Below are 25,649 nucleotides of genomic sequence, written 5' to 3' on the forward strand. Positions count from 1 at the left end.
GCTACGTGACTTTAGCTTTATTTGAAAAAGAAATAAACAACAACAAAATCAAGAAAACTCTCAACTAGGGGGGAGGGTACCGCTCAGTGGTAGAGCGCACGCTTAGCATGCATGAGGTCCTGGGTACAATCCCCAGTCCCTCCATTAAAAAACTAATAATAATAAAACTAAAAGAGAGAAAGAGGAAATTAAAAGAGAAAAGAAAAAAAGAGAGAGAAAAAAAGAAAAAAAAAAAAAAAAGGAAAAGAAAACTCTCAGCTAGGTCTTCAGCAACAGAACTAACTATTGAGGTGTGAGGCTTAAGTTGGTTTGATGGCCAGAGGAATATGCCATCAAATTTCATATTTGCTTATACTAGTCCAAGGGAAGAAAAATCTTATAAAGTGGAAGCACGTGAGGGCGCGAGAAGGTGAAGCCCTAGCAAGGATCCACACACATTTACTCGTTTATTAAAAGGTTAGTCTTTATCATTTGTGATTAAAAAATCAATTTATCAAAAGATCACAGAATAAACAAGGACTAACACACCCGAGGAAGACTGAACAAGAGAGGCTGAAGTAGAGCCACTGTCATCCTCAATTTCCCACTAAGAAAAGGGCCAGCAAGCCCTCTGAAGTGCGGCAATCAATCTAAAAGAATCCAAAAGTTAGGGATTTTCTATAAAACATGTTTTAAAAGGTGCTATCTTGACACCTCAGATATTTTACTTTTCTTTAGTCTCTAAAACTTGGTCTAAAAATACTTTGGCAAGATAAAAATCTTCAGGGACCTACTCTATTTCCATCATGGGATGTTAAAAACATGACATATTTGGGGAGTCTTTTTGAGCCCATTTTCTCTTTTCACGTCTCTCTCTGGCCCCCTCAGTGGCAGCCATCCACCACTGACCGAAGCCCATGGGACTGACGTGGTATCAGAGACCTGGCCCTTCAGTGTCAGTGCCCACTGCTGTGGAGTGACAGTAACATACTAACCAGGACACAGATACTGTGCTCACCAATCAGAAAGGACACTGATCCTCCGAATAGAAGGCAGCAGTGTACCAGGATGATATGATGGTATGTACCGCCAGGCTGAGCTCCAGCCCTGCCTCTAAATCAGTGATAACTATTTGCAAGTTCCTGTTCAGCTCACACATACCATAACTTCATGCTTTTGTGCTGGATAGTCTGCCCTCCTCTCTTACATTATCTCATCTTTATACACCTCTCAGATTTAGCCCTGATTCTTCTAAATATCCAAATGGTGTTAATCACTTCCTTCTCTTTCTCGCTCTTAACCCACACACACATTACTTTATCACACTGAATTATAATCATTTGCTTATATGTCTTTGTAAATCTTGAGGGTAGGCTCCCTGCATTATTTACTGCCTTAGAATATAGTACAGTATTTTTACTGCACCTCAATGTTCCTAGCAGCACTATTTACATCAGCCAAGACATGAAAGCAACCTAAATGTCCATTGACAGATGAATGGACAAAGGAAATGTGGCATATATGTATATATGTATGTGTATGTGTATATATATATGTGTGTGTATATATATATACAGGAATACTACTCAGCCATAGAAAAGAATGCAATAGTGCCATTTGCGATAACATGGATAGATCTAGATATATCACACTAAGTAAGTTAGACAGAGAAAGACAAATATCATATGGTATTACTTATATGTGGAAACTAAAAAAATGATACAAACGAACTAGTTTACAAGCCAGAAATAGACTCACAGATATAGAAAGCAAAACTCTAATTACCAAAGGGGAAAAGGGGAGGGATACATTAGAAGTCTGAGATTAACTCATACACACTACTATATACAAAATATGTAAACAACAAGGACCTACTGTGTAGCACAGGGAACGATATTCAATATATTGGAATAGTTATTACAGTATCTTACAGTAACCTTTCCTATAATGGGAAAGAGTATGAAAAGGAATATACATACATACGTATTTGTATAATTGAATCACTTTGCTGTACACTCTAACCTATCACAACATTGTAAATCAATTATACTCCAACAAGAAAAAAGAATATAGTACAGTAAGAGTTTGTTACAGTGAATTCAGTTATGATATCCTAACTATATCTTCATGATGGAAACACGATGGAATGGGCTTTGGAGCCAGGACTGCCTAGATTTTTATTTAAGCTTTTCAACTTTTTATATAATTGAAGCCATCAGAGATTCAGTTTACCATGTCTCTTCTAAGCTTTGAAAAATGTGCCTATATGGTTAAAAAGTTTAAAAAATCTTTTTTTTTTTTTTTAATTCAAATGAACCCACACAAGCCTAAGATAGCACGGCCACAGATACGGCACATGGACCACCCCGTCACGGTGTGTGTGCCCTATCTGATCTAGTTCCTGGAGACTTCTAACACTTTTCCCCCGTTCACTCCGCTCTGGTCCTCTGGTCGTTTTGATCTTCCTCAAAGACGTTTGCCTGTCTCAGGGCCTTTGCCCTTGCTTTTCCTTTTGCCTGGAACAGTCTTCTCACAGAGATCCACAGGCTTTTTTGGTCATCTCCTCAGAGAGGTCTTACCTGGCTGCCTATCGAAAGTGGTGTCCCTGTCATTCTCAACGATCTTACCCTTCTATGTATTTATGTATTTACTTATTTATCTTTCCTTTTTAAAAAATCAGACTTACCTGCCACTGTGCATCTATTTTTGGTCTGATTCTTCTTTTTTTTTTTTTTTTCTGTCTCCCCCATTAGAATAGAAGCCTTGTGAATGAAGAGATTTTTGTGTATTTTGTTTACTATTATATTCCCAGTACCTAGAGGACTTACTCAATATATTGGACAGATGAGTTAATAAACAAACGATTGAATGAGTCCTTCTATGCTCTTGGAAGCACACCGAATTAAATCGGGCACACCAGGAATCTGTCCTAAGCTGTCCCTCAACATAGTTTAGACAAAACATCAGTTTTAAATAGGATGAGATAATTAAAATACCCGACTTACAGAGACAGTGCAGCTCCTGGGCTCAAAAGCATCTGATGTAGTAGGTGGAGTAAAGATTGTTGAAGAGGAATGAAATTAAAAAGATCTACTCTAAAAATGTCATAGAATCCAGTGTTCACATTGAGGGGAGCTGAGAAGGTTCTCCATTAGGAGTGACATGCAGTGATGGTTGCCAGGGTCAACATCGTCTGACTGCTCAGATCAGCTCCAGATTTATTATTTCAGCAACTCCTACCTGTGCCCGTGAGGGTCTAACTCACACGTCATACACCCTTCCTTTCAAACAAAAGCATCGCAACACCGACTTGAATCTTGAGGAGTAAGACATGTAGACATGTTTTTCTGTTTGCAATAAAAATACTACAGAAGACCTTGAATGGCTCTGCTCATCAGAGATAGGAAAGGAAGTCTTTCACAACTGGGTCAGCATCAAATGTGGCCCAGTCGCTAGTAAATGACCATCCCTGCCATCTGACAGCTGCTTGGCTGGCTTATGTGGAATAACTTATTCTTGGTCCAGCTCTTTGGAAGCAGATGTCCAGATCGCACCACCAGCTCTCACAATTGGCACTAATAGCATCCTTCCTGGCATTGTCAGCGGAAGGCCCCCGGAACAAATACCTTGTAACATTTGTACACCAGCGTAGGCTATTGGTGGCATTTATAAAGGGCACAAAGGGTGTCCGGATAAGACAGATTTCCACCCAGAACAGATTTAGGTGGAGAACAATTCCAGTCTCTTGATCTTCCTGCTGCAACACCAGCACACTGGGAACGGCTCTCTCCCATCTTGTGCCCACCCCTTCGCTACCTTTTTCTAGAATGACCAATCCCTGGTTATCTGCTGGACTGTTTTTCTCTTTATGGGATATTGAAAACCTAGAGTTCATATTGAGTTTGCTCACCTCACCTTTCCCTATTTCAGACTCTCCCTCACTTGTATCCTCTGTTTTTATCTCGATGATTGAACTCCATGGCTATCTCTATGACTTTGAATCCCATCCACTCCTCAATCTTCATCTTCTCCAATCTGTCTCTCTCTCTCTCTCTCAAAAATATGGACTGATATTGGATATCTGATTTAAGTACCAACTCTTCATCTTGAAATTTCCTTTCAGCTAGTCTTTGTTTCTCTTCAAAATCAAAATCAGAAGTATGAAATCAGATTTGAGCCCCACAGCTCTTTAAGTTGTAAATTAAACTCAACGATTACCTCCTAAGAGTTCTCTCTTGAAATCTTATGAGCATATTAAGTTTAAGGAGCAGCTGGAGTCATAAAACCTGGATTTAAATTGTGGTTCTACCCCTTATTACTTAGGACCACTGGAAAAATTGTCTCTTTCCTAGGATCATTTGATTTGTCTATAAAAAAAGAGCAAATATCAGAATGTGGCTGTGATGGGGTAATACAAAGAGAGAGATTAAAAGTGGACACTCAGTGACCATTTCCCCTTCTTATCTTTCCATCTTCAATTTCCAATTCCTCTAAATACTAGCTATGAAATGTTTCTCAGATCCATCTTTTTATCTGTGGGCAAGATGGATCTTGACAGAAGACACTAATGAACTTGTCTACAAAACTGAAACAGACTCACAGACATAGAAAACAAACTTATGGTTACAGGGTCAGGGAGAAGGGGTGGGAAAGGATAAATTGAAAGTTTGAGATCCACAGATACTAACTACTATATATAAAATAGATAAACAACAAGTTTCTTCTGTACAGTACAGGGAACTATGTTCAACATCTTGTAGTGACCTATAGCAAAAAGAATATGAAAACGAATATATGTGTGTATAGGTGTGACTGAAACATTATGCTGTACATTAGAAATTGACACATTGTAAACTGACTATATTTCAATTAAAAAAAAACCAAAACGATGAATCCTGTTACAGGTCATCAGTCCCTATCTTCACACTCTTTGCAGTTGTCTTCTAACCGGTTTTACTGAGTCTTTCCCCGTCCTAAACTACTCTACCCTTCACATGTATGAATATGTCACTTCTCTACTATAAAAAGAAAAAAACCACAAAATCCTTCCATTTTCACATTAGATCAAATACATCCTCCATTGTTTGACTTCCAAGGCCATCCTAACCTACAATTCAAACATTTTATCTCACTATCTCATTTCATCAACCCTATTCTCCCATTATTTCTATTCAGTTGGTGATTATTTCAGTCTTACTCTTCCATCTTTAAGCTACATTACGATTCAATCTGCTTTGCTTTTGAATTCCTTAGGTAAGTCTTTACTATCATTCTTATTGACTTTTTAAAGTATAACCATTTTAATCCAATCTATTCACTATTGCTTCTCAACCACTGCTTCTTAAGTTCTCATCTTTCAGAGCATATTTTCCTGTTTTCTAATCTTTTAGCAATTGTTTTTGTTTTAGTAAGGTTCTGCGAATGGTAACTCAATCTTGCAGTCACTTTTTTTTTTTTAAGTTATGTTCACTTTCAACGGATCTTTTAGATGGGGATGTTTTTATTCTCCCCTTAGCATTTTCATAATGGAATTTGGTGCCTCTGTTGTTCCAAGTTAAACAGTTGCTTTTTTGTAGATTACCAGTCTTTTCTTTGTGGTAGATTTTAGTATTTTTCTTCGTGTTTTTGTACAATGCAGATTAAGTCTATGTGGATTTGCTGTTATTTATTCAGGACTTTTTCAATCTGAATATATTATCTGTCTTCCACTTTGGAAAATTCTTAAGCACTAATTCATAGAATGGTGCCTCTCTTGCAGTCTCTTTGTGGACTCTTTCTAGAATATATTTCTATTACGTTATATAAATTTCTACTAAACTTTCCCATTTAACTCTTCATTTTCTAAGTTCTCTTTTATGTTTTTCATTTCTTTATCTATTTTGGCTCCTGGGTGGTCGTTTTCCACTCCTAACTTCTGGATCACTAATTCTTTCTTCAATTGTGTCTAATTGGCTACTTTGTTCATTAATTTCAATTACAATATTTTCCATTTATAGAAGTTCTAGCTCATCTTTTTCACATTCTTCCAGTTCTTAACTGTGCTTTCTGTTCTTTCTTTCATCTCTCAAATTATTTTAAACAAATATGTTATAGTTTCTTTCATATTTTCTATTATTTCTACTCCTTGCATTGCTAATTCTCCTCATTCTTGCACTTGCTAATTCTCCCTCATGATATTTGAAATTACTGTCAACTCATATTCAGTAAGGTGTGTTTATCCTTTGGCTGGTTTGTGGAAGAGCTGTTAGAGTGTGTTCTCTGAGGGCAAAGGCCTCAGGCAGTTCAGTGAAGCCAGATCATTTTATGCTACTATGCATGTTAACTCCTATTTATGATTTAGACCAGGAGTTTCAGTTTCCATAAGGTGATTTCTTTCATTTTTCTCCCCAAACCCTGCATAGATCAACCATCAGCTTTCTCCTGTTGCTCTGGCTTTCAGTGTTACTTTTCCCCTTCAATCCTGGTATCTAAGTAATTCTCTGTCTTTCTTCTGAGCTCAGCCATCACACACTGCTTGAAAATATATTCTTGCTATAATTTATTTAGAACCTCAGTATGCTCAGCTCAGAAGTATCAGCTTGGTCCGTCCCACTGTTCCATTACTGCTGCAGGTGCCTGATACCAACCAGAATGAATTGCTCACCGCTTCCCAAAGAAAGGCCAAGCAGGGATCCTGCTGTTACTCCCTGACTTATTCGCTTCTATAACTTAAAATGCTTTCCCCAAATCCTTTTGTTAAATTATCTTTCCTTTCTCCTTCCTGAATTCTTTTCAGGTAACGGCAATCATGATACCATCTCTACTTTCAAACTTCATGGAAGTAATCTTGCTCTATCTTATATTATTATAGTGTTTGTGTCCTTATCTTATCCATTCTGTTAGACCACAAACTCCTAAAGGGCCTGTCGTTTCTTTTTCAATTTGTTCCCCCTATAATTTTGAGCATATTGTCTGACACACAAAGGTATCTGCTCAAAGTGCTTGTTAAATTAAACTGAAACTACAGAAGGGTTTTCTTTTTTCTTCTGTGACTATCATCCTCAAAAGTTGACAAGGTAAAAACAGAGCTGTCTATGAGTATTCAAAACAAAGAAATACATAAGAATTAGACTGCGTCTACATTGTCTGGCAGCATTGCCTTCAAATTATGATATCCACTTAATACAAATAGGCAAATGATTTCAGAAGTTTTAAATTTCTACAGTTATAGTTATGAAATTGCTACCTTTTAGAAAATAATAACCATTAGAAAAGTAGAGCATTATTAAGTGTTGATTTTATGGTAAGCATGGAACTAAGTGTTCTACATGAGTTATTTGAGTTTTAAAACAACCATTGGAGGTGCTATCATCACCTACACCTTATAGTGAAGAAATAGAGGTCCAGTGTGGTGACATGCATTCCTCAGGATTGCATAGCTCCCAAATTGTACCAACATTTGAGCCCAGACAGTTAGACGCCAGAATCCATGCTCTTAACCACTGCATGCTTAACTCAGGTTTTATAGAGTGCTTTTGCTGGACGTTGTCAGAATGCTTCAATATTTAGAAATCATTCTCAATCATGGCTGTTTTCAAGAGACATTACATCTTTTATCACATGAAGAAAGAGTATAGGAAGCAGACAGTTTGAAGAACAACTTTCCAGGCTGCTGAGGGGCTGGCTATCAATGACCTGAGTTGTGATGGCTATTTTTGAAAGCAATGTGGAAAGGTTCCTAAAGCTATTTGCCAACTTCTATAAACGTTTCTGTGGGTAGTTTTATTCAAGTGTAGACAAAAAGATTCCATGGATACAGCAAGGATTCTATAACATTTAGGCTGCATTTTTAAAAATTTCTATCTTAATTTGGTCACTGAAGTAGCTCAGAAAGGTTTGTAATTTTAATATTTCCTTTAAAATTACAATTATCAGCGATTTTGTCTGCTCACATTGCAGTACTCTGTGAGCATTTTTGCTCCAAAGGACAAGTCTTAAAAGTTCCTGTGTCATTCGCATTTAATACTGTTGACAAGATCAACAGTGAAAGAAAAAAGAGAAATCCCTGAAGTCTAAAAAGAGTTGCTTTTTATGGTTCTGGATTAAGCCTCCTTACTCTTTATATAGAGAGATGTGGTGAGGGTCATGGTGCAAAGAGTAGGTGTGTTTCTGAAATAATCTTATTTTCATCGTATGCCTCCCACTGCCAGCCACAGCTGCCTCTGTTGTGTGAATCTTAAAAGAAGGCTTATCATAGTCACTCTGTGCAAATGACACACTTTAAACATCATATATTTATATATTATTTTCAGCATCAACTCCTACAGTCCATCTGTAAGGTATATTAAAGGTTCTCACAGCGCTAAGTGGCTTCAATTAAGAGATAATTACACCAGACACTTCTTTTCATAAAGCGATAATCTAAATATACATTTTTTGCTTCAGTTCATAACTGCCATTTACTCAGACCAAAGTCACTCACTAAATGATGGTATTAAATTATTCACAGATCTATCTGGTATCTTCAGGAAAGACAACAATCATCCTGTATGAAAAAGAAAGTGTATCTTTTGTTCTAATACATGAATACTTGTTTCCCACCCCCCCCGCCCCCATATTTGATATAAAAAAATGTGTATTCATCTTAGGACTAGAAGTTCAAATTTGAAAAGACAATTCTTGTCTAGGGACAATGTAATTGGGTGATTTAGTTAAATTTCCCCTGCATAAATGTATCACCCAGAACCCAGGATGAACAGCTTTTGGCCACAGGGGCATTGAATACCCTGAATTCTTGCCCTAGGAGTTCCTGGAGTGAGTTATAGGATGCCATGAATTTGAGGACTGCAAGGTATTGTTACGAGAATGTAAGTTCTTGAAGAAAACAGAGATAAATATACACTGTGTATATTTCCCTGTAAAGCCTGGATGTTTCCAAAGTAGGGATGACAGCACAGTCAACTTCCTACCCAGTAAAAATCTCGAAAAAGCTTTAATTTCTAGTCGAATATCAAAAGTACAATTCCCAAGCAAAGGCCATAGGTAGGTGGGATTTCTCCTGTTAACACTAGACACATCTAGAATTATTATTAATATTCTGAGCCAGGGGACAGCACTAGAGCATGTGCATGAGCTCAAAGCAGCCTAGTGCACACAGATGGGGACCCAAACTTTCAGGAACCTGTTCAAGGGGAGATAGAGCATTAAGTAACCCCCTGTCTCAAAGAGTTTTTCAATTCTGCTTCTGCTCCTTGAGTTTTCTAGTTCAAGAGATACTGCATCAGTCAGAATGGGATAGGTTATGCTATGATAACAAAATGCTCCAAAATTTCAGCCCCTGAAAACAAAAAGATGTATTTCTTACTCACACGCCATATGCAACTCAGGTTATCAGGGAGGCTCTGTTCATCCTAGTCCCTTAGGGTATAGAGATGATAGAGGATGAAGAGCTTTGCACTGGCAAGAGCAGTCTCAGGCTTGACAGAACAAAGGTCACTTCCACACACAACCAACTTTTTACATCCAACATCAAGCAGTGAAGAAACACAATCCTCTTGTGTGCCCAGGAGAGGAAAACTGGGTATTGCTTGACATAGTATGTCTTGTGATGGTGTGGAGCTTGCTGGCACTCATTTAACTTCTTTGTATTCATCCACCAGAACTTCAACCCTAGATAAAACCTACCACAGTGCTTAAAGTTCGTGTGCATATAAATCACAAAGGGAACGTTCCGAAGTGCAGACTCTGAGGAAGTAGGTCTGGGACAGGGTCTGAGATTCTTTATTTCTAACAAGCTCCCGGGTACTGCTTCTACTTCTGGTCTTTAGGAAACATTTTGGCTCCACCAGATGCGCTCTCCACATCTGCATCCAAGGAGCTTGACTTTGCTGAAGAGTAGTCACATTGACCCTTGCTAGCTCTACTCTAAGTTCTTTATTTCAAACTTCTGTACCATACAGCCTTTGGCAAACCCAAAGCCCACCTGCCTCAGGGTAATCTTCAGCATCCTGCCTTCCTCACTGCAGAAAATGATGTCACCATCAGCTGCATGTGCTCACTCAATCTCAATAAAGGGCACCATTACTCAGAGGAGAGACTCCTCTGAATTCTGAGGCAAACTCCACAGCTCTGTGTCCCGGCCCTACAGCCTGGTCTCCATAGAACAGTCTTATGACTCTCTTTAATTATACTGAATCACATCACTCATTACTGTCAATGGCTTCCCACTGCCCTTAGAACAAAATCCAAACTCTTAGCAGAGGTCTTTGAGGCACAGAGTAATTTCTTCTCTACCTAGTTCTCCAAACTCATCTCATGACACTCTCTCCTTGCTCACCATCTCTGGACACTGACTCAAGTTTCACTTCCTTATCTCAAGGTTTTTTCATATGCTCTTCTCCCTGGTAAAATGTACTCTTGTTCCCTGACAATCTCATTTGCCTCACTCTTTGCACGTCTAGATCTACCTTATCTTTCAGGTCACAGTTATGAGTTCATTTCCTCATAGATACCTCAGTGACTTCCTTATGTAAAGTGGTCCCCAAACTTTATTCCCTATGTTGGCCCTTTGTTAAGTTCCTCCAACATATCAGAGTTTGGAATTATTTTATGCCTTTTCCTGTCTACTTTATTGTGTATTTGTTATGTTGCATCCTCCGATCCTCGCACTGTGTTGGACCTAGTAAAGTGCAGTGGATATGTGTAGAATAACCTAATGGGTAGTTGGATGAATGGATGAATGACTGAATAATAGAGTACATTTTCCTTTATAATAGTCTTCCTTTGGCATTAGCCTAAATATAATTCTCTGTACAAGTATATTCCATTAAGTCACCCTATGAATAAGTTTCAAGTCAGTGGATTCAATGGCTAGAACTAACACTAACATTTCTTCACCAAGGCACACTAAATCCATAACCAGGGATAAACTTAAAAATCTCCCAGGCCTTTGTAAATACAATCATAATATGTTGTGAGTTTTTCAAAATGAGGAATAAAGTATAATTTTAGAAGTATTTCATTATACATCTATGTAATAGACTCCTTTAAAATTCCTTAGGAAACACTATCATACATGATTAAAGATTTTTTTTTTAATTAAAATTTATTAGTTTGGTAGAATATAGCAATTCCTGTAAGGCTAATGTGCTTGCCACCACAACTAGAAAGAAAACCATATAAATTACAAAAATCATACTCTTTAAAGCATCAGAAAGCTCTGGATGAGACAAATTAAAATTCCAGGAAAAGGAGATACTTTCTGAGGTAGAACAACAATTTCAGCCAGTTGGATTCCCCCCCACCTTAGGAATGCTTGTAAAATTTTGGCAAGAAGTGAGGGGCAGGCATGGCCCAGGCAGAGGACCTCTAGGGTAGAAAGCGAAACTAATGTTATTATTATTATTATTATTATTATTATTATTATTATTATTATTATTATTATTATTATTATTATTATTATTATTAGGTTTGGTTGCCTAGGGCTGGAGAAATATAATGGAAATTGTAGGATCCCTAAAAATCTTACTCGGATTTTTCTCCTTGAGACATTTGCTGAATTTTTGAAATGTGTAGGAAGTGAAGAGTTAGGATAAACACTTTTGAAAAGCAGGGCACAATTTTCTCCATCCCTGTAAGTAGATATTTAGAAACAAATGCCTGCTGAGGGAGGATTCCAGCTTTAAGCAACCAGCTGTCTCCTCCTCAGGACATCCGATGCATCTGAAGTTGCTTGGGCAGAAAGCTTGGACCCTTTGAAAGGCAGACCTGAATCTTCTACAGTTTCTCAGGGCTAATGGGATGGACACACATAAGCTCTCTATCTAAAGCATGTAAGACACACAGTGAAGAAGGAGAGACTACATGGATGTAGTCTTACAAAAACTGCAAAACATCCTGACCCAGATCAATCCTCAGCTGCATTAAAGTTCCAGCTCTTCATTTATATTTGAATAACCAAGGAAAGAGGGAATGCTTTCGGGTGGAAATTAACGTTATCTAAAAAGCTACATCTGTTTTACACAATGCCTGAGAGTTAATCAAAAATTACTAGACATGCCTGCTTCTGTGACTGATGCAAGAAAACAAAACAAGCCCCTTCACAGATTTTCCAAATATTAAATTTCGCTGATAAGAAATTTAAAATGACCGGTTAAAACATTAAAGAAAACAGAGAAGAAAAGAAGAAAATAAAATTTGTCCATTCTCTGATGGAAAATTCTAATAGAGTTAAAATCTTAAAAAAGAAAAACCAAACTTTAAAATAAAATGTATATTATAGACCAGGAGCTAGCGAATTACAGCCTACGGGCCAAATCCAGCCCATTGCCTGTTTTGGTAAAGGTTTTACTGGAACACAGTCATGTTTACTAACTGTCCATGGTTGCTCTTGTGCTCTAACAGCAGAGCTGAATAGTTAGAACAGGGAGCATACGGAATATAAAGTCTAAAATATTCTCTATCTTGTCCTTGAAATATGCTGTAAACTTTGACATATAAATTGCTTAGAATATCACGATTCAATTAACACCTTCCTTCCGATTTTTTTTTTTCCAATCAGCTCCTTCAGGGAAGGTAGCATTTAAAAACTGTGAACTATTATCATTTACTGAACACTTAGGAAACTCATAATTTTATTCAGGGCCACATGCTAAAAACTTTAGAATCATACAGTGGAACTCAGATACCAAAATTTTAACACATGGTCGAAAATAAAATTAAGAGGCTTCTGTCCATCTTAAAGGAAATAATGTTCTTCAACTTTCCCTTGGCATTGTTGGATTTTGCAACGATTTTTTGAGCTCTGGGAGGGAGGACTCTGAGAAACCTAAAATTTGGCGACAAGGATAAAAAGACAGTCATGTGCTATGTCTTGAGTACTTAAAACGAGGATGTCCACATTGTTTCATGAGAACTCCATGTAAATAGAAACATATGTACATGAATGTCAAGTTAATATTGTAATTAATAATGATAACAGTTCACATCCATCGAACGTCCACTAAGGGCTGGTAACAACTGTACTTAATTGGCCTTGGTTGAACTTTCCATTGGTATTTTTTTAAGAACTCTTACATGGGTATAATGTTCAGCCAGAATTAAAACAAAACAAAACAAAACAAAACAAAAGCTACTAATCTAGCTTCTCCTCGATTTCCCCATCACTCACCTTGTCCCAGCTACATTAAACTGCAAAAAAAAAAAAAAAAAAAAAAAAAAATGGCAGAACAAATATCTCTTGCTCTCCCAAGCTCACTCACCTTTACTTACTTTCAAAAATTAAAATCACATGCTAGTTTCCCTGGCTGACTGGTCCATAGTCCTGAGTTCTTTGTTTCACAATCACTCATTAAAAAAACAATAGAACTAATCTACTTTTTTGGCTCAATATGGATTTGCTGTCAACAAAACGATGGTGGTCATTGTTTACTTTTCTTCCCCTAAATAAGCTGCAATAATCAAAAGTATTGCCCTCTTTTGGTGATGGGCTGGACATTTGTGCATTGAGGTGGTGGCCAAAAAAGTGTGATATGTGATAAGTTTTGTCGCAATGAAGCAAAATTCCCCTGGAAGGAAGGCAGGGAATATGGGAAAACAGAAAGCAATATTATGACATGACTTCCTTTGGGTTACGAATTCCTACGATTTTCGGGTTACAATTTCTACTCAACTTGCATGAAACTTACAGAGTTTAAGCTACGTTAAGACACGATGAGTAGCTCAAAATGTGTCACAGAGGCCAGTGTGAACTTCCATATTGGTTGTTCTCAAACGTCCTCTGTAGGACTGTGAGTGTCTTTGAGTGATAAACTAAGAGTGTTACTTTAGATAAGAAGTTTGATGGGTGATGGACGTCACTGGAACAGAGGAAGCGACCGGTAAAGTCAAGACCCCCTCCTCTGGTGTAACCATTGCTCCTTACAAAGACGCCAGGAAGCTGAGTGATCTGAAGGCTCTTATCTGGAGGACCCTCTCCAAAATGCTGAGACCCGTTCCAGTCGGAGCAGATGGTGACTCCCCACTCACACGTGTCCAAAACACATTGTCAGAGCAGAGACCGCTACCCCTCTTGCCAAGCTTTGCCTGCAGTGGTTTGTTACCTTCTCTTCTATTTTCACAACTTAGACAAACCTGTGTTGCGTGCTTATTGTCTGCAATAAACTGAGTGACACGTAAACTGGATACTGGCCACTGGTTTTGAGTATCTCCAGTCCCCTGACTCTCACCTGCTCTTCCTGCTGGGTCCTGCCACAATCAGCCAGCCCTTCTCCATGTCAGCCTCTCTCTGGCTCTCTCTCCCTTCCTCTAACTCCTCACCCCACCCATCTCTATCCTTCTCTCTCTCTCCTAATAAACCACCCAGAAAAGCAGAGGAAACCAGGAGAAACAACATCCTTCAACCAGGATGTGGGCTTTTTGACATCCTTCCCACAAAGTCACCATTCCCCGACCACACAGATCAGTGCTCCAAAGTCTGTATTTATTCATTGTCAAATGAAGGCTTGAAAAGATAGAAACAGAGGTTTTAAGAAACCATGACTTAAAAGGAAACCTTTACACCGATTCTTTGTATTTCCATGTGGAGGGTCTTCTTCTCTAAGAGGAGTACCTTTGGCCTTTCTCAGTCCCCCATCACTCACTCCTCTCCAGGGAAGGAGGACTGACTTTCCTGTCTGATGAATTTAGGTAAAGCCAAGTATGCTTGAGTCAACTCCTTTTGTTCTAGAACTACCTGCAGAGGGGATGCCTTCTCCTAGTTCTGTGTTGTCTGTCACTTCAGGTCTGCGTGTGTGTAGGTCCGCATCTGTGTGTGAATACAAGAGAGAGGGAGAGAATGAACAAGGGAGAGGCATGCTGGGACTATCCAGGTGCTCTGAAGACAAGATGGATCTGTTTCTTTAATTCAAGATAAGACTGACTCACCTGACCCCTAATAGTCACCCCTTTTCTCCAAATAGTTTTATAAGTAAAAGACAGTGTTCTTAATTTGCCTGACTTCTGTGTCTACTTATCAATAAGTTCTGAAATTATTTCCACCTTGCTTGGTATAAAATTCAAAAAATATCCCAGAATATGAAATGACATGTTATCGTATGGAGAAACCATGAAATTTCCAAGAAGTCCACTACATTCAACACTTTATTGCTCCATCCTCAATTTTCTTTTAATTGTGTGCATTTCTTTGTGACTTTCCTTTTTTATAAACAGCGGTCCAGTCATAGCATTTAATTTTCTATCTTACAAAGTTTCCAACAAACGTCATGATTTTTAGCTTATCAAAATTCTTCTGCAAGGGCCAAATTATTTCATAATGTAACATCATCAGTCACTCCACCTTTCGAGATGTTTGGGGGCTAGGAAAATTGCACATGAGGGATAACACTTAATAAGATCACGTGATGAAAATTCGTGAACATTAAGTCTGGCATTGCTGCCAGTATCCCCCTCCTGATAAGAAAAGTGACAGTCATTTTTTATGCAAGCATCTCTGGAACACCTAGAGTATGCTGAGCATTGTGATTGGGCACCAGAGAAATGAAGATTAAAAGGAATGGTTTCTTTCCTCAAAGAATTCAGTGAATGTTCAATAGCACAGATTAGTAATTTTATATATTAAATTGCTTAACAACTCCTTTCTGCCTACCTCCATTAGTTTATAACTATGAGAGATCATAGAACACAGTCAACTTATGTTTATTGATGATAAAATGTCATTTCCAACTTACTTTTCATGTCACTTTATAAAACAGGTGTATAAAATCGTGCAATCTGTGTGTGTTTGTACAGTACATCGCCTATATTCTATACGTGAAGAGTTTGAAAACACAGATCTCCCTAAGTAATTCTCTTTAGTGGGTGACAAGGAACATTTAATGAGCTTAATGAATATAGAGTCAATTAGTGAAATCTCCCAAGGAAAAGAGAACATTAAATTGTGAAAAGATAAATTTTCCTAGAGGAGCATATGTAGAGTCTTCATAGTGATTTAAGAATTTACAGGAGTCAGAACTGTTCTGTAAACAAGCACCAGCTAGCTTTGCCACACAGCAAGGCGTGGGACCCACGAGAGTGAGAGTGCGCAAGGAAGGTGACTTAATTTCCACCTCCAGGTGACTGTTCAGAGTATACATGATGAGCTTGATGTACTGGATAAGCACCCATACAGTGGTCCTATACTTCCCTGAACTTGTAAAGATCGTGGCCCCCAGGCAACCCTAGATGTGTGTGTGTATGCGTGTACGTGTGCGTGTATGCAGGTTTAAGTGCGTGTATATTTCTGTATGTGCATGTAGGAAGAATTCATGTGCAAAAGTACATGTAATGTCAATCCTATCCATCCATCCATCCAATCAGTTACCTGCCTCCCTACCTACTATCCATTCATCTGTATTTATCTGTATTTTTCCACATGCACAGTTCATGTCAGTAATACACTGAAATCTAAATTTTTACTCTCATTGAGATAATTTTTAAACTAACCCATTTTCTGTCCATGTAGATATCGGTATCTCATAGTTACATAACTTTTGCTTTGCAAACATCTCACTTAGAGCATCTCATCTACTCTTCCCAAACCTCCAGAGATGCTACGATGACACTACCAGTTTCATTTTGCAAATAGCAAGGCAAGACTTGAGTGAAATCACATGGCTTTTAAACAGGACACACAACCAGAAAGCAACGTCCCCAGCACCAGAATCCAAGGCAGAGGATTTCCAACCAGAAAAAAAAAAAAAAAAAAAAAATCAGGAGGTAGTATGACTTTCAGAGAAGAGGGTACACTTTGGAACAATTGTACCTGGGGTGTGACTTTCATTCTTGTCTCACTGAACTGGACTGCTCCTCCGCGGAGGGTCCGTTTCTTTTCATGCAACCTGAGACCCACTTGCAAGGCGTGCTGAGGACTGGGGCTAATTATAAACGTGCCCGCCGAGTGCCTGGCGCCCTGTGGGCGCGGAGTGCCCTGGGGCTGCACATACTCCCCCGGGCACCTCGGCACCAGCAGGCACCCCGGCTGTCCAGCCGCTGACCGCACAATTCCTGTGACAGTCCCGATTCCAGACCATCTCTCCTGTTTCAAAGAGAGTTTCTGTTTCTATTATCCGATGGCCTGCTCTCACAGCAAGCAAACTCATTTAAATATTATTGTACAAAACACTGAGTTTATAAAGGAAAACATTTTCTGCAAACAACTGATAGTATTCATTCTTAACAAATCTGTAAGAGCTGACTCATGCTTTACTTAATCCATGCAATTTAGTCTCACTTGTTATCATGAACAGACAAGAACTAAGTATGGATATTATTAAGATTAAGTAAACAAAGTCTAACCTCTAAAATTAGAGGGGAAATGGAATTTATTAAAAATGAAATTCATAATGAAGTCTTTGGTTATACCTAATTCTGAAATATTTTAATTTTGATAGAAATAAAACTCAGTGAAGCCAAATATCACCCATGACTGATATGGACATAAATATCTGTTATTAAATATATGCATTTGTGTGTAATCAGTATTTAAGTGTATACATATATATTCAATAACATGGATGTACATATAATGTATGTGAATATATATGTATGTATATGTACACAATGACAGAAATAAAGCTCTATGTAGCCAAGTGATCATCAATTCAATTATCGATTTGGTAAGTAAACATATTAGACAGCATTTGGCTCTCAGATCTTTTTAAATCGTGCTTTTTTGTTTCTCTGATAATTGGATACTTTTCCCTCATTAATAAGAGTTGTTACTGCACAAGCTACTTGTCCATCCACAAGCAAGAAGTTTCTCCAGGATTTTTTTTTTTTTAAGAATCACATTTATTTGTGAGCAGCAGTAAGAAAATAAAAAGAAATTATAAACACAACAAAACTTCAAGGCTCTTATCAAAACAGCATCCCTGCCAATGGTGGGCTCTCCAGTGGCTCCTGCTTCGTATTTTGTTCTAAGCCCTGCAGTGTTTGTTCTGGAAGGGAGCTCTCTCAACTGTCAGGGTGAATGACAACAGTCTTCGAAAATGACAATGACTTGCACTCGTAAAGTACCACGCGGCATTTACCGGTGCTCAAAATATCCATCCAGCATGGATAACACAAGGATGTGTGGGAGAACAGGGGCTATTTTTGGAAACGTGCCCCATGTAATCTTTCGTGAGTAACTCATTTTCTCTTGGATAATAGCACTGTCATTTTTGTGTGTGTGTCAATGTCAAAATGCAGTGAGAAATTTGATACCTAAGTGACACAGCATTCTCATTTCCCAACTACTTTTAAATTTGATTTAAAAAGCAGGGTATTTTTGAAGTAAGTTTTATGTAATATGTAACACAGGTTTGTGTCAATCATGATATACAGTTTAACTCTTATAGATAAACCTGAATGATGGATTCGATTCAGGCCTTCTCCCGCTAGACAAGGAATTCTTTCATTTAAATAGCAGGACCCCTAAAAACCCAAACCCTGGGAACGAAACAATACAGCGCTGACTTATAAGCATTTAGCTTTCCTCCCGGCCTTTTTTCAGAGAGTTTACGGAGTTGACATTACAGCAGAAGATTCAATTCTAGGACAGCGATCATGAGCAAACAAGAAACAGAGCAAGTATTAAAGCTGGCTTTGCACCTACTGAATGCTGCAAGTGTCTGTACTCATTGGATATGCATCTTGCAAAGCTGGGCTGTTCCCAGAAGGCCACTCCATGAAGACTGAGCGAGCAGCGTCTGCTAGCGGTGCCTGCGAGTCACAGAGAACAGGGAGAGCTTTAGGACAGGGAGGCTGGGAGGCGACACAGAACCCAGAGGCGGGCTGAAAAACTGGGTGTGTACACTTCCGTGCTCTAAACAAACATGCAGGTGGAACTGGTACTTGGTTGATTTATACAATGCATAGGAGTCACGTCAAGAAACCAACTCCATCAGCAATATTTTCTAGATCTCTTTGTTGCCTCCACTTAGAAAGCCCTTTACCAAAACTGCTTTATTAGCTGCTTACTGGACGGATTTATTTGTGGATATGGGGCAAAGCGTGGCCCAGGAACACAGCATCCTGCTGTTGGGTGGCGGTCATCGTTTGGGTCGGGGGGTCACCCTGCTTTACCTGTGGCATTCAGTGGGCACTGATTGAAGGCCAAGTCGCCAGCTGGCGTCCTCTTCCACACCATCGACATCAGATAATCCTCTGGGCAGATTTCATAAGGTGCTGCAATTTAAAACAGAGGGACTTGAATGCCAGTGGTGTTTATTTTTTGAATATTGGCAATATACAATCCCCAAAATATAAAGAGCTTTCATTTTCCTTAAATTGGATGGTTAACTGAAATGTCAGAGATGTCTTCATCAACAAAACACCACTAGCTTTCACTTCATTATCTACAAAATCTTCACAGAGATGTATTTTCTTTTGAACGTGCTTACTGCATAGGCTTTTAGAAAAAGTCATTTGGATTTGCCTATAAATTGAACATTATATTCAAGCAGACATATAAAAAATCTTTCTGCCATTCCTCAACATCCATAAGGTTTTGGGATGTGATACAATAAAATGATTTCTAGTAAATGGAAAGCCATCTTAGAATTATTAACTGTAGGTGCCAAGAGTAAATAAACATAAAGGGCAAAGATGTAAAACTTTTTTATTTCTTTCTTCCTATAAAAGCAATGATGTCAATCATCCTACAGCATATACAAATAAACAGCTTTTATCTTTTGGCCTTATTTACTTTGAAAGCTCAATTTTATCAGTGAGGCAAGAGAGTTAAAGGGAATTTCAAGAAAAACAGATGCATCCTAGAAATGTCTTAGTGGAAAGCCAAGGAATTCGTGAAAGAATAACATCTACTTATATAGTATTCTTCTTTTTTTTTTTTTTTTTTTTTTGGAGGGGGAAGGTAATTAGGTTTATTAATGGAGGTACTGGGGATCGAACCCAGAACCTCATGCATGTTAAGCAGGTACGCTACCACTGAGCCATACCTTCCCCCAGGTCTATCTTTGTAGTATGAAAGCTGACATCTTGCTCCCAGAAAGAACACACCAGTCCCTCCTCCAGACACACCCACACGGCACTGCCATGCAGATATGTTCAGATATTTGTCTCCACAACTTGACTGAGATCTTGGGTCCTCTTATCTCTGTATCTTTCACTTAATGGTGTGGTTTGCACACAGAAGATGCTCAAAGTTGAATGAATAAGTGAATGAATACATGGCTATATAAATACCTAGTAAATAAATAAGGACCTAAAAATTGTAAGTACCTAATATATATGTGAGTGTGCTATCTGGGGAGAACTGCCCCCTTTGGGGACAATAGATGATTTAATCAATGCAAATCGAATTCAACTTTAGAATTTATGGACTCATTACGATACATTACAATTGTGAGCAGGTAAACAGTGCAGTTTGAGGCATTACTGTCTTGAAGTAATATTTACTTTATAATTACCTGAGATAAGACGGATGGTTTAAACTCGTGGGGCATTTAGAAAGGAGAGTGACATTGAAGATCACCTATGCCATCTCCTTCCTCTTTACAGAGGAGGGTCCCAGAAGAAGGGGCTTGTCTAAGGTGATGGGGCTGGTGGAGGTGTCAGCACGACCAGATTCCAGAATCCTGATTCTTGCATCGCCTCCTTGCTCCCTTGAATTGTTCAAGATAATTCCCCTCACGCTGAGATGATCCATATATTTAATCTAGGTTCTCATTAAAACTCCTAGGCACGTGTTTCCAACCCATAGTGGGTGGTTTAGCAGGTGGTCCAACCTTCATCGGTCCTGTTTCCATAAATGTCCCCTCCTCACCCCACCAATGACCTTCTAACGTCAAGTCCGATGCGTCCCCTTCGATCATCACGCACTGGACCTTTCCTATGACGCGTTCCACATTGACTTCTCCCTCCTCCTTGAAAACATGTTTCTGAGGGTCTCAGAAAGCTGTTTTCTCTCAGGACCCCACCAGGGACTCGGACCACTCTCTCTCCATCTCATTCCGTGTCCTTCGCAGAATCACCCACACTTTACTTTTGCCTTACGTTAAATGCTTTCCTTAGATAATTTCCAAGCTATTAATAACAGTAATAATATTAACAGTTTTCCTTGAATAGCCTCATTTAATTTTCCCCAACAACTTTATAAGGTAGAGATACTAGCCCCATTTATCAAATGGGGAAACAGGTAGAGTGAGGTGAATTGAGTTGTTGTTGTTGTTTTCAGATTCCAAATATATATTATTTTTGTTACATGGTGGGTCCAGAGGAGAAACTAAGGGTAGGAATAGAGGACTGGGTGGGGAGGAGTCGCCTTGCCGGGGTGCTCCACCCTTACCCCTTCAGGAGCTGTTCTGGACCCTCCCATCCCACCCTTACCCACCGCCTGCATAGCTGGACTGTTACAGGGGCTGGAGGGCTGAGGTTTGGCAAAGCCCCTTCCTGGGACCAGATTGCTGAATGTGCCACTGAATCTGGCGTGGGAGTAGCAGTGATGAATTGCAGAGGAACCATCATAAATCAATAAAATCAGAAAATAATAAAATAAAAAATAAGACCCATCTCCCGCAAATGGTCCAACTCCAGCGAGGATAAGGTCCTGGACTCTCTCACCCTATATCGCAAGAACAGAAACAGCAGAGAAAAAAATTCAGAGATGCAGCAGCCACTCCCTCACTGGCCAGAGAATTAGCAGACTGGCTGCTTCACCCACTGCGCCGTCCCCTGCTTCGTGAAGGGCGGATGCAGAGCCCGGGAGGCAGGCCGTGGTGAGGGAGTCCCTGCTGGGCTGCAGGGCTGTGTGTAAATTTGAATTTTAATAGCTACCACATGGGACGACACTGTAATAGATGATAACCGTGTTTCTGTAAATGTCAACCAAAACAACTGCAGAATATGAAAAGGAAAATATAACACATGTTGAAACTCACAAAATACATCATGCCTACTTTATGACATAGTTGAATCCCGTATAAATTAGTCTATTTTTAATAAAGATATAACAGTAACTAATCTAATACTACTATGATGCTTGATTATTCTTTTTAATCTATATGCCCAAATTCTGTTCAGTGTCCTCATTAACTCTTCATGTTAATCTTTCACTTCACTCTTACTTTCTTAATGTTTTCAAACTCTTTTTTTAAAAATATTTTTTATTGAAGGGTAGTTGATTTATAATGTATGTTTCAAGTGTACAGCAAAGTGATTCAGTTATACAGATACAGACATATTTTTTTTCTTTTCAGATTCTTTTCCATTATAGGCTATTACAGGGTATTGAATATAGTTCACTATGCTCTGCAGTAGGTCCTCGTTGTTTATCTATTTTATATAGAGCAACGTGTCTGTTAATCCCTGGCCCCTAATTTATCCCTCCCCGCCCTCAGACACAAATTTTCTTCAGTTTCCACTGATGAAATTTGAAATGCATTTCATGAAATTTGTTGCTATAGCTTTTAGGGTTTTGTTTTGTTTTGTTTTTCCCTGATGCAGTCTTGACATAGCCAATGAAGAAGCAATTCGCACAGGGGATGTCTTCATCTCCCCGTGTGGTTTCACGAGGGCTCTGTTCCCCAAGCCTTTCCCCCTTCCATCTCGTGGTCAAAAAACCTGGTAATTGCAGGCGTTCACCACTAGATGGCACGGGTGGGCCAGGAGGGAGAAGCGCTTGCGGGGCTCTCCGCTGACACGAGGCTCAAATCAAGAAGACAGAAGGAGTAACTGGCAGCCCTCAGATATAGGTCACTGCTCGGTGTTTTAAAGGTACACTACTTGGGGAAAAGATTCTTCTCTTCGTGTAAGTACAACGCTGAGCGATTAAAAGACCATCAGTTACAGGGCCCCTCCATCTGGACGCGGCGTCACTCCCACCCTCTCTGCTCCCACCGGCCCCTCTGCTACACTGCCCCCTAGAGGCTTCTCCGGTACTACAGGAGGGCCCCACCCCTGAGCCTGTGCAGGGCTGATGTTCGCTGCCTTCAAGCTCTGCTGGGATCTCACCTTCTCAGAGGCGTCCTGTCTGCCTTCCACACTCCCTCCCCTCCCCGGCCTGACTACTCTCCAAAACACCCATCACCTTATAACTTCTACACGGTTCTCTAGTCTGCTTAGTTTTTATTTTTTGCCTCCTCCTGGTAAAATGTAAGCACCATGAAGTCGGGGATTTTTCTGTTGTTTTTTTTCACTCAGAGCACAGAGCGTTTTCAGGTCTAGCAAATGATGGTGGACACCTGCAGACACACATATACCGTTAACTAGTAATTACGTTCAAAAGATCTATTTTCCCATTGCTCCAGTTCTTAAGGGGACAGAGAACGAGGATGATTCAGCAAAGTACTAAGAACTCTGTGTGTGTGTGTGTGTGTGTGTGTATGAAATAGGCCTGCAGTAGGTAGTATGTTCACTTAGGACCAATAAGAGAGCACTTGGCTCCTATAGTTTTCTTAACAATTAGCCAAAATAATATATGTATAACTGAATCACTATGCTGTACACCAGAAGCTAATACAACACTGTAAATCAACTATACTTCAATTTTTCAGAAATGGGAATAAAAATTCAAAAAATTTAAAAATTTAAAAAACCCAATTAGCCAAAATGGGCTTCCATGGTACCAAGTATTTACAAAACTTGACCTTGTAGGGCTGGGCCTGACTTGGTAAGAGTCCAGAGGGCCCTATTCAGAATCCTGTGATGTGATCTTCATCCATCCTAACTGGTTAAGAAGAAAGCTGATTAAATAGTTCTTCCAATCACACTGCTCAAGTATCAATTCCCATTTACCTAGTGACAATCACTATGGTGCACTTCCAGACCAAAAAATAATCAGAGTGATTTTTTGAAAATCAACGAACTTTGGTTTCTGCACTGTAAATTCGAGAAGCTTTGGGTTCACTGTGCTTCTTGGAGACCAAAACTCAGGACGCAAATCATCGGAAAGAGAGACGACAGGGGAATCAGAGATTCAGAGCTGCAAATGGGTCCAGCCAGGGTTTTCAGCTTTTTAGAAGTCATGTCAAATCCCACAGCTGCTTTGAATATTTCATCAAAGGTGATTTGACATCTTTGAAGATTCTATCTTTAAAAACTTTGGTTCAGAAAATAGGTCTCTTTAGGCCCATCCCAAAAGCAAAACAGCCTAAATATTAAAATACCAATTTATTTTTGTCCATCTGAGGCTTATGGAGGCCCGTTGTGAGACACTTTCTGGGGCCTCCTCAGTGGAACGAATGTAACCTACTCATTCTACACATATTTACTGAACACCCATATGTTCCAGTCACCTTGTTAAATCCTGTGCATAAAAAGAACAAACAAGAAGAGTCAGGGCCTCTCAGCTTCCAAGAAGGTGAGAGACACAGTAAGTAGAAAAATTATAATACAGCAGGGTTCCCATTACGACCTGAGAAGTCTCGGCTGCTCCAGGAGAACTTGAGGGGAGAACCCATCAGTGGAGGACTTCCAGAAGGATGTCCAGGTTGAGAGGTGAAGGACAAGTAGGCATTAGTTAAAGAGGATGAGAAAGTGTGCCTCGGGGACCACATGTGGCAAGACTTGGGGCAAGGAAAACCTGGTGCATCCAAGAAATTAGGAACATTTCAGAAGGGCTAGGAAAATCTGCAGATGAGTGAAAGTGGGTAACTGCAGGAGGAGGAAAGGGTGAAAATGATGAGCTAAACTAGGAGGTTGAATTTAAGGGTGTGGGTCTTTTTTTTTAAGATTCCACATATAAGTGATATCTTATGGTCATGTGGTGTTTTTCTTTCTCTGGCTTACTTCACTTAGAATGATGATCTCCAGGTCCATCCATGTTGCTGCTGATGGCATTATTTAATTTTTTTATGGCTGACTGGTATTCCATTGTATAAATATACCACTACTTTATCAAATAGCCATCTTGTTTCTATGTCTTGGCTATTGTAAATAGGGCTACTATGAACATTGGGGTGAATGTATCTTTTCGAATTAGAGTTTCTTCTGGATATAAGCCTAGGAGTGGGATTGCTGGATCATATGTAAGTCTATTTGTAGTCTTTTGAGGAATCTCCATACTGTTTTCCATAGTAGCTGCACCAAACTACATTCCCACCAACAGAATAGGAGGGTTCCCTTTTCTCCATAGCCTCTCCAGCATTTATTGTTTGTGGACTTTTTAATGATAGCCCTACAAATGAACTTATCTACAAAACAGAAAAAAGCTCACAGACATAGTGTACAAACTTATGGTTACTGGTGGGGAAAGGGGGTGCCAAGGAATAAACTGGGAGGTCGAGATTTGTAGATACTAACTACTATATATAAAATAGATAAACAACAAGTTTATGCTGTAAAGCACAGGCAACTATATTCAATATCTTGCAGTAACCTATAATGAAAAAGAATATGAAAAGGAATATATGTATGTATGTGTTATGACTGCAACATGATGCTGCACACTGGAAACTGACACAACATTGTAAAATGACTAGACTTTAATAAAAAAAAATGAAGTATGAGGGAAATGTATTATAATGATCTGAAGGCTGTGCCTACAGTTTGGAGGATGGGTTGAAGGAAAGCGACACTGAAGTCAGGAGGCCTGTGTCACCCTATCTAAAGGGTGTAATTGAAGAAGAAGGGTTGTGACATCACCGGAAGTGGGCAGATTCCAACTCTATTTAAGAGGAGGGGTGGGCTCAGCTCCAGCTGGTGTAGGAGGTGAG

At 39.3% G+C, this 25,649-nt stretch overlaps 1 protein-coding gene across 5 annotated transcripts in view; it reads right to left on the reverse strand.

Moving 5' to 3' along the window:
- Positions 1-25,649, reverse strand: part of ADGRB3 (adhesion G protein-coupled receptor B3) — a 685,483-nt gene that overhangs the window by 359,981 nt on the left and 299,853 nt on the right. For all 5 annotated transcript variants that reach the window (XM_032484465.1, XM_032484463.1, XM_032484464.1 and 2 more), the window contains 2 exons: positions 19,060-19,161; positions 18,590-18,696 (listed from right to left, as the gene is read on the reverse strand). In XM_032484465.1, the coding sequence (XP_032340356.1) occupies positions 18,590-18,696; positions 19,060-19,161 (209 nt within the window). The remainder of the gene's footprint in view (positions 1-18,589; positions 18,697-19,059; positions 19,162-25,649) is intronic.

The sequence above is a fragment of the Camelus ferus genome, chromosome 8 (genome assembly GCF_009834535.1).
Source record: "Camelus ferus isolate YT-003-E chromosome 8, BCGSAC_Cfer_1.0, whole genome shotgun sequence".
Classification (NCBI taxonomy): Eukaryota; Metazoa; Chordata; class Mammalia; order Artiodactyla; family Camelidae; genus Camelus; species Camelus ferus.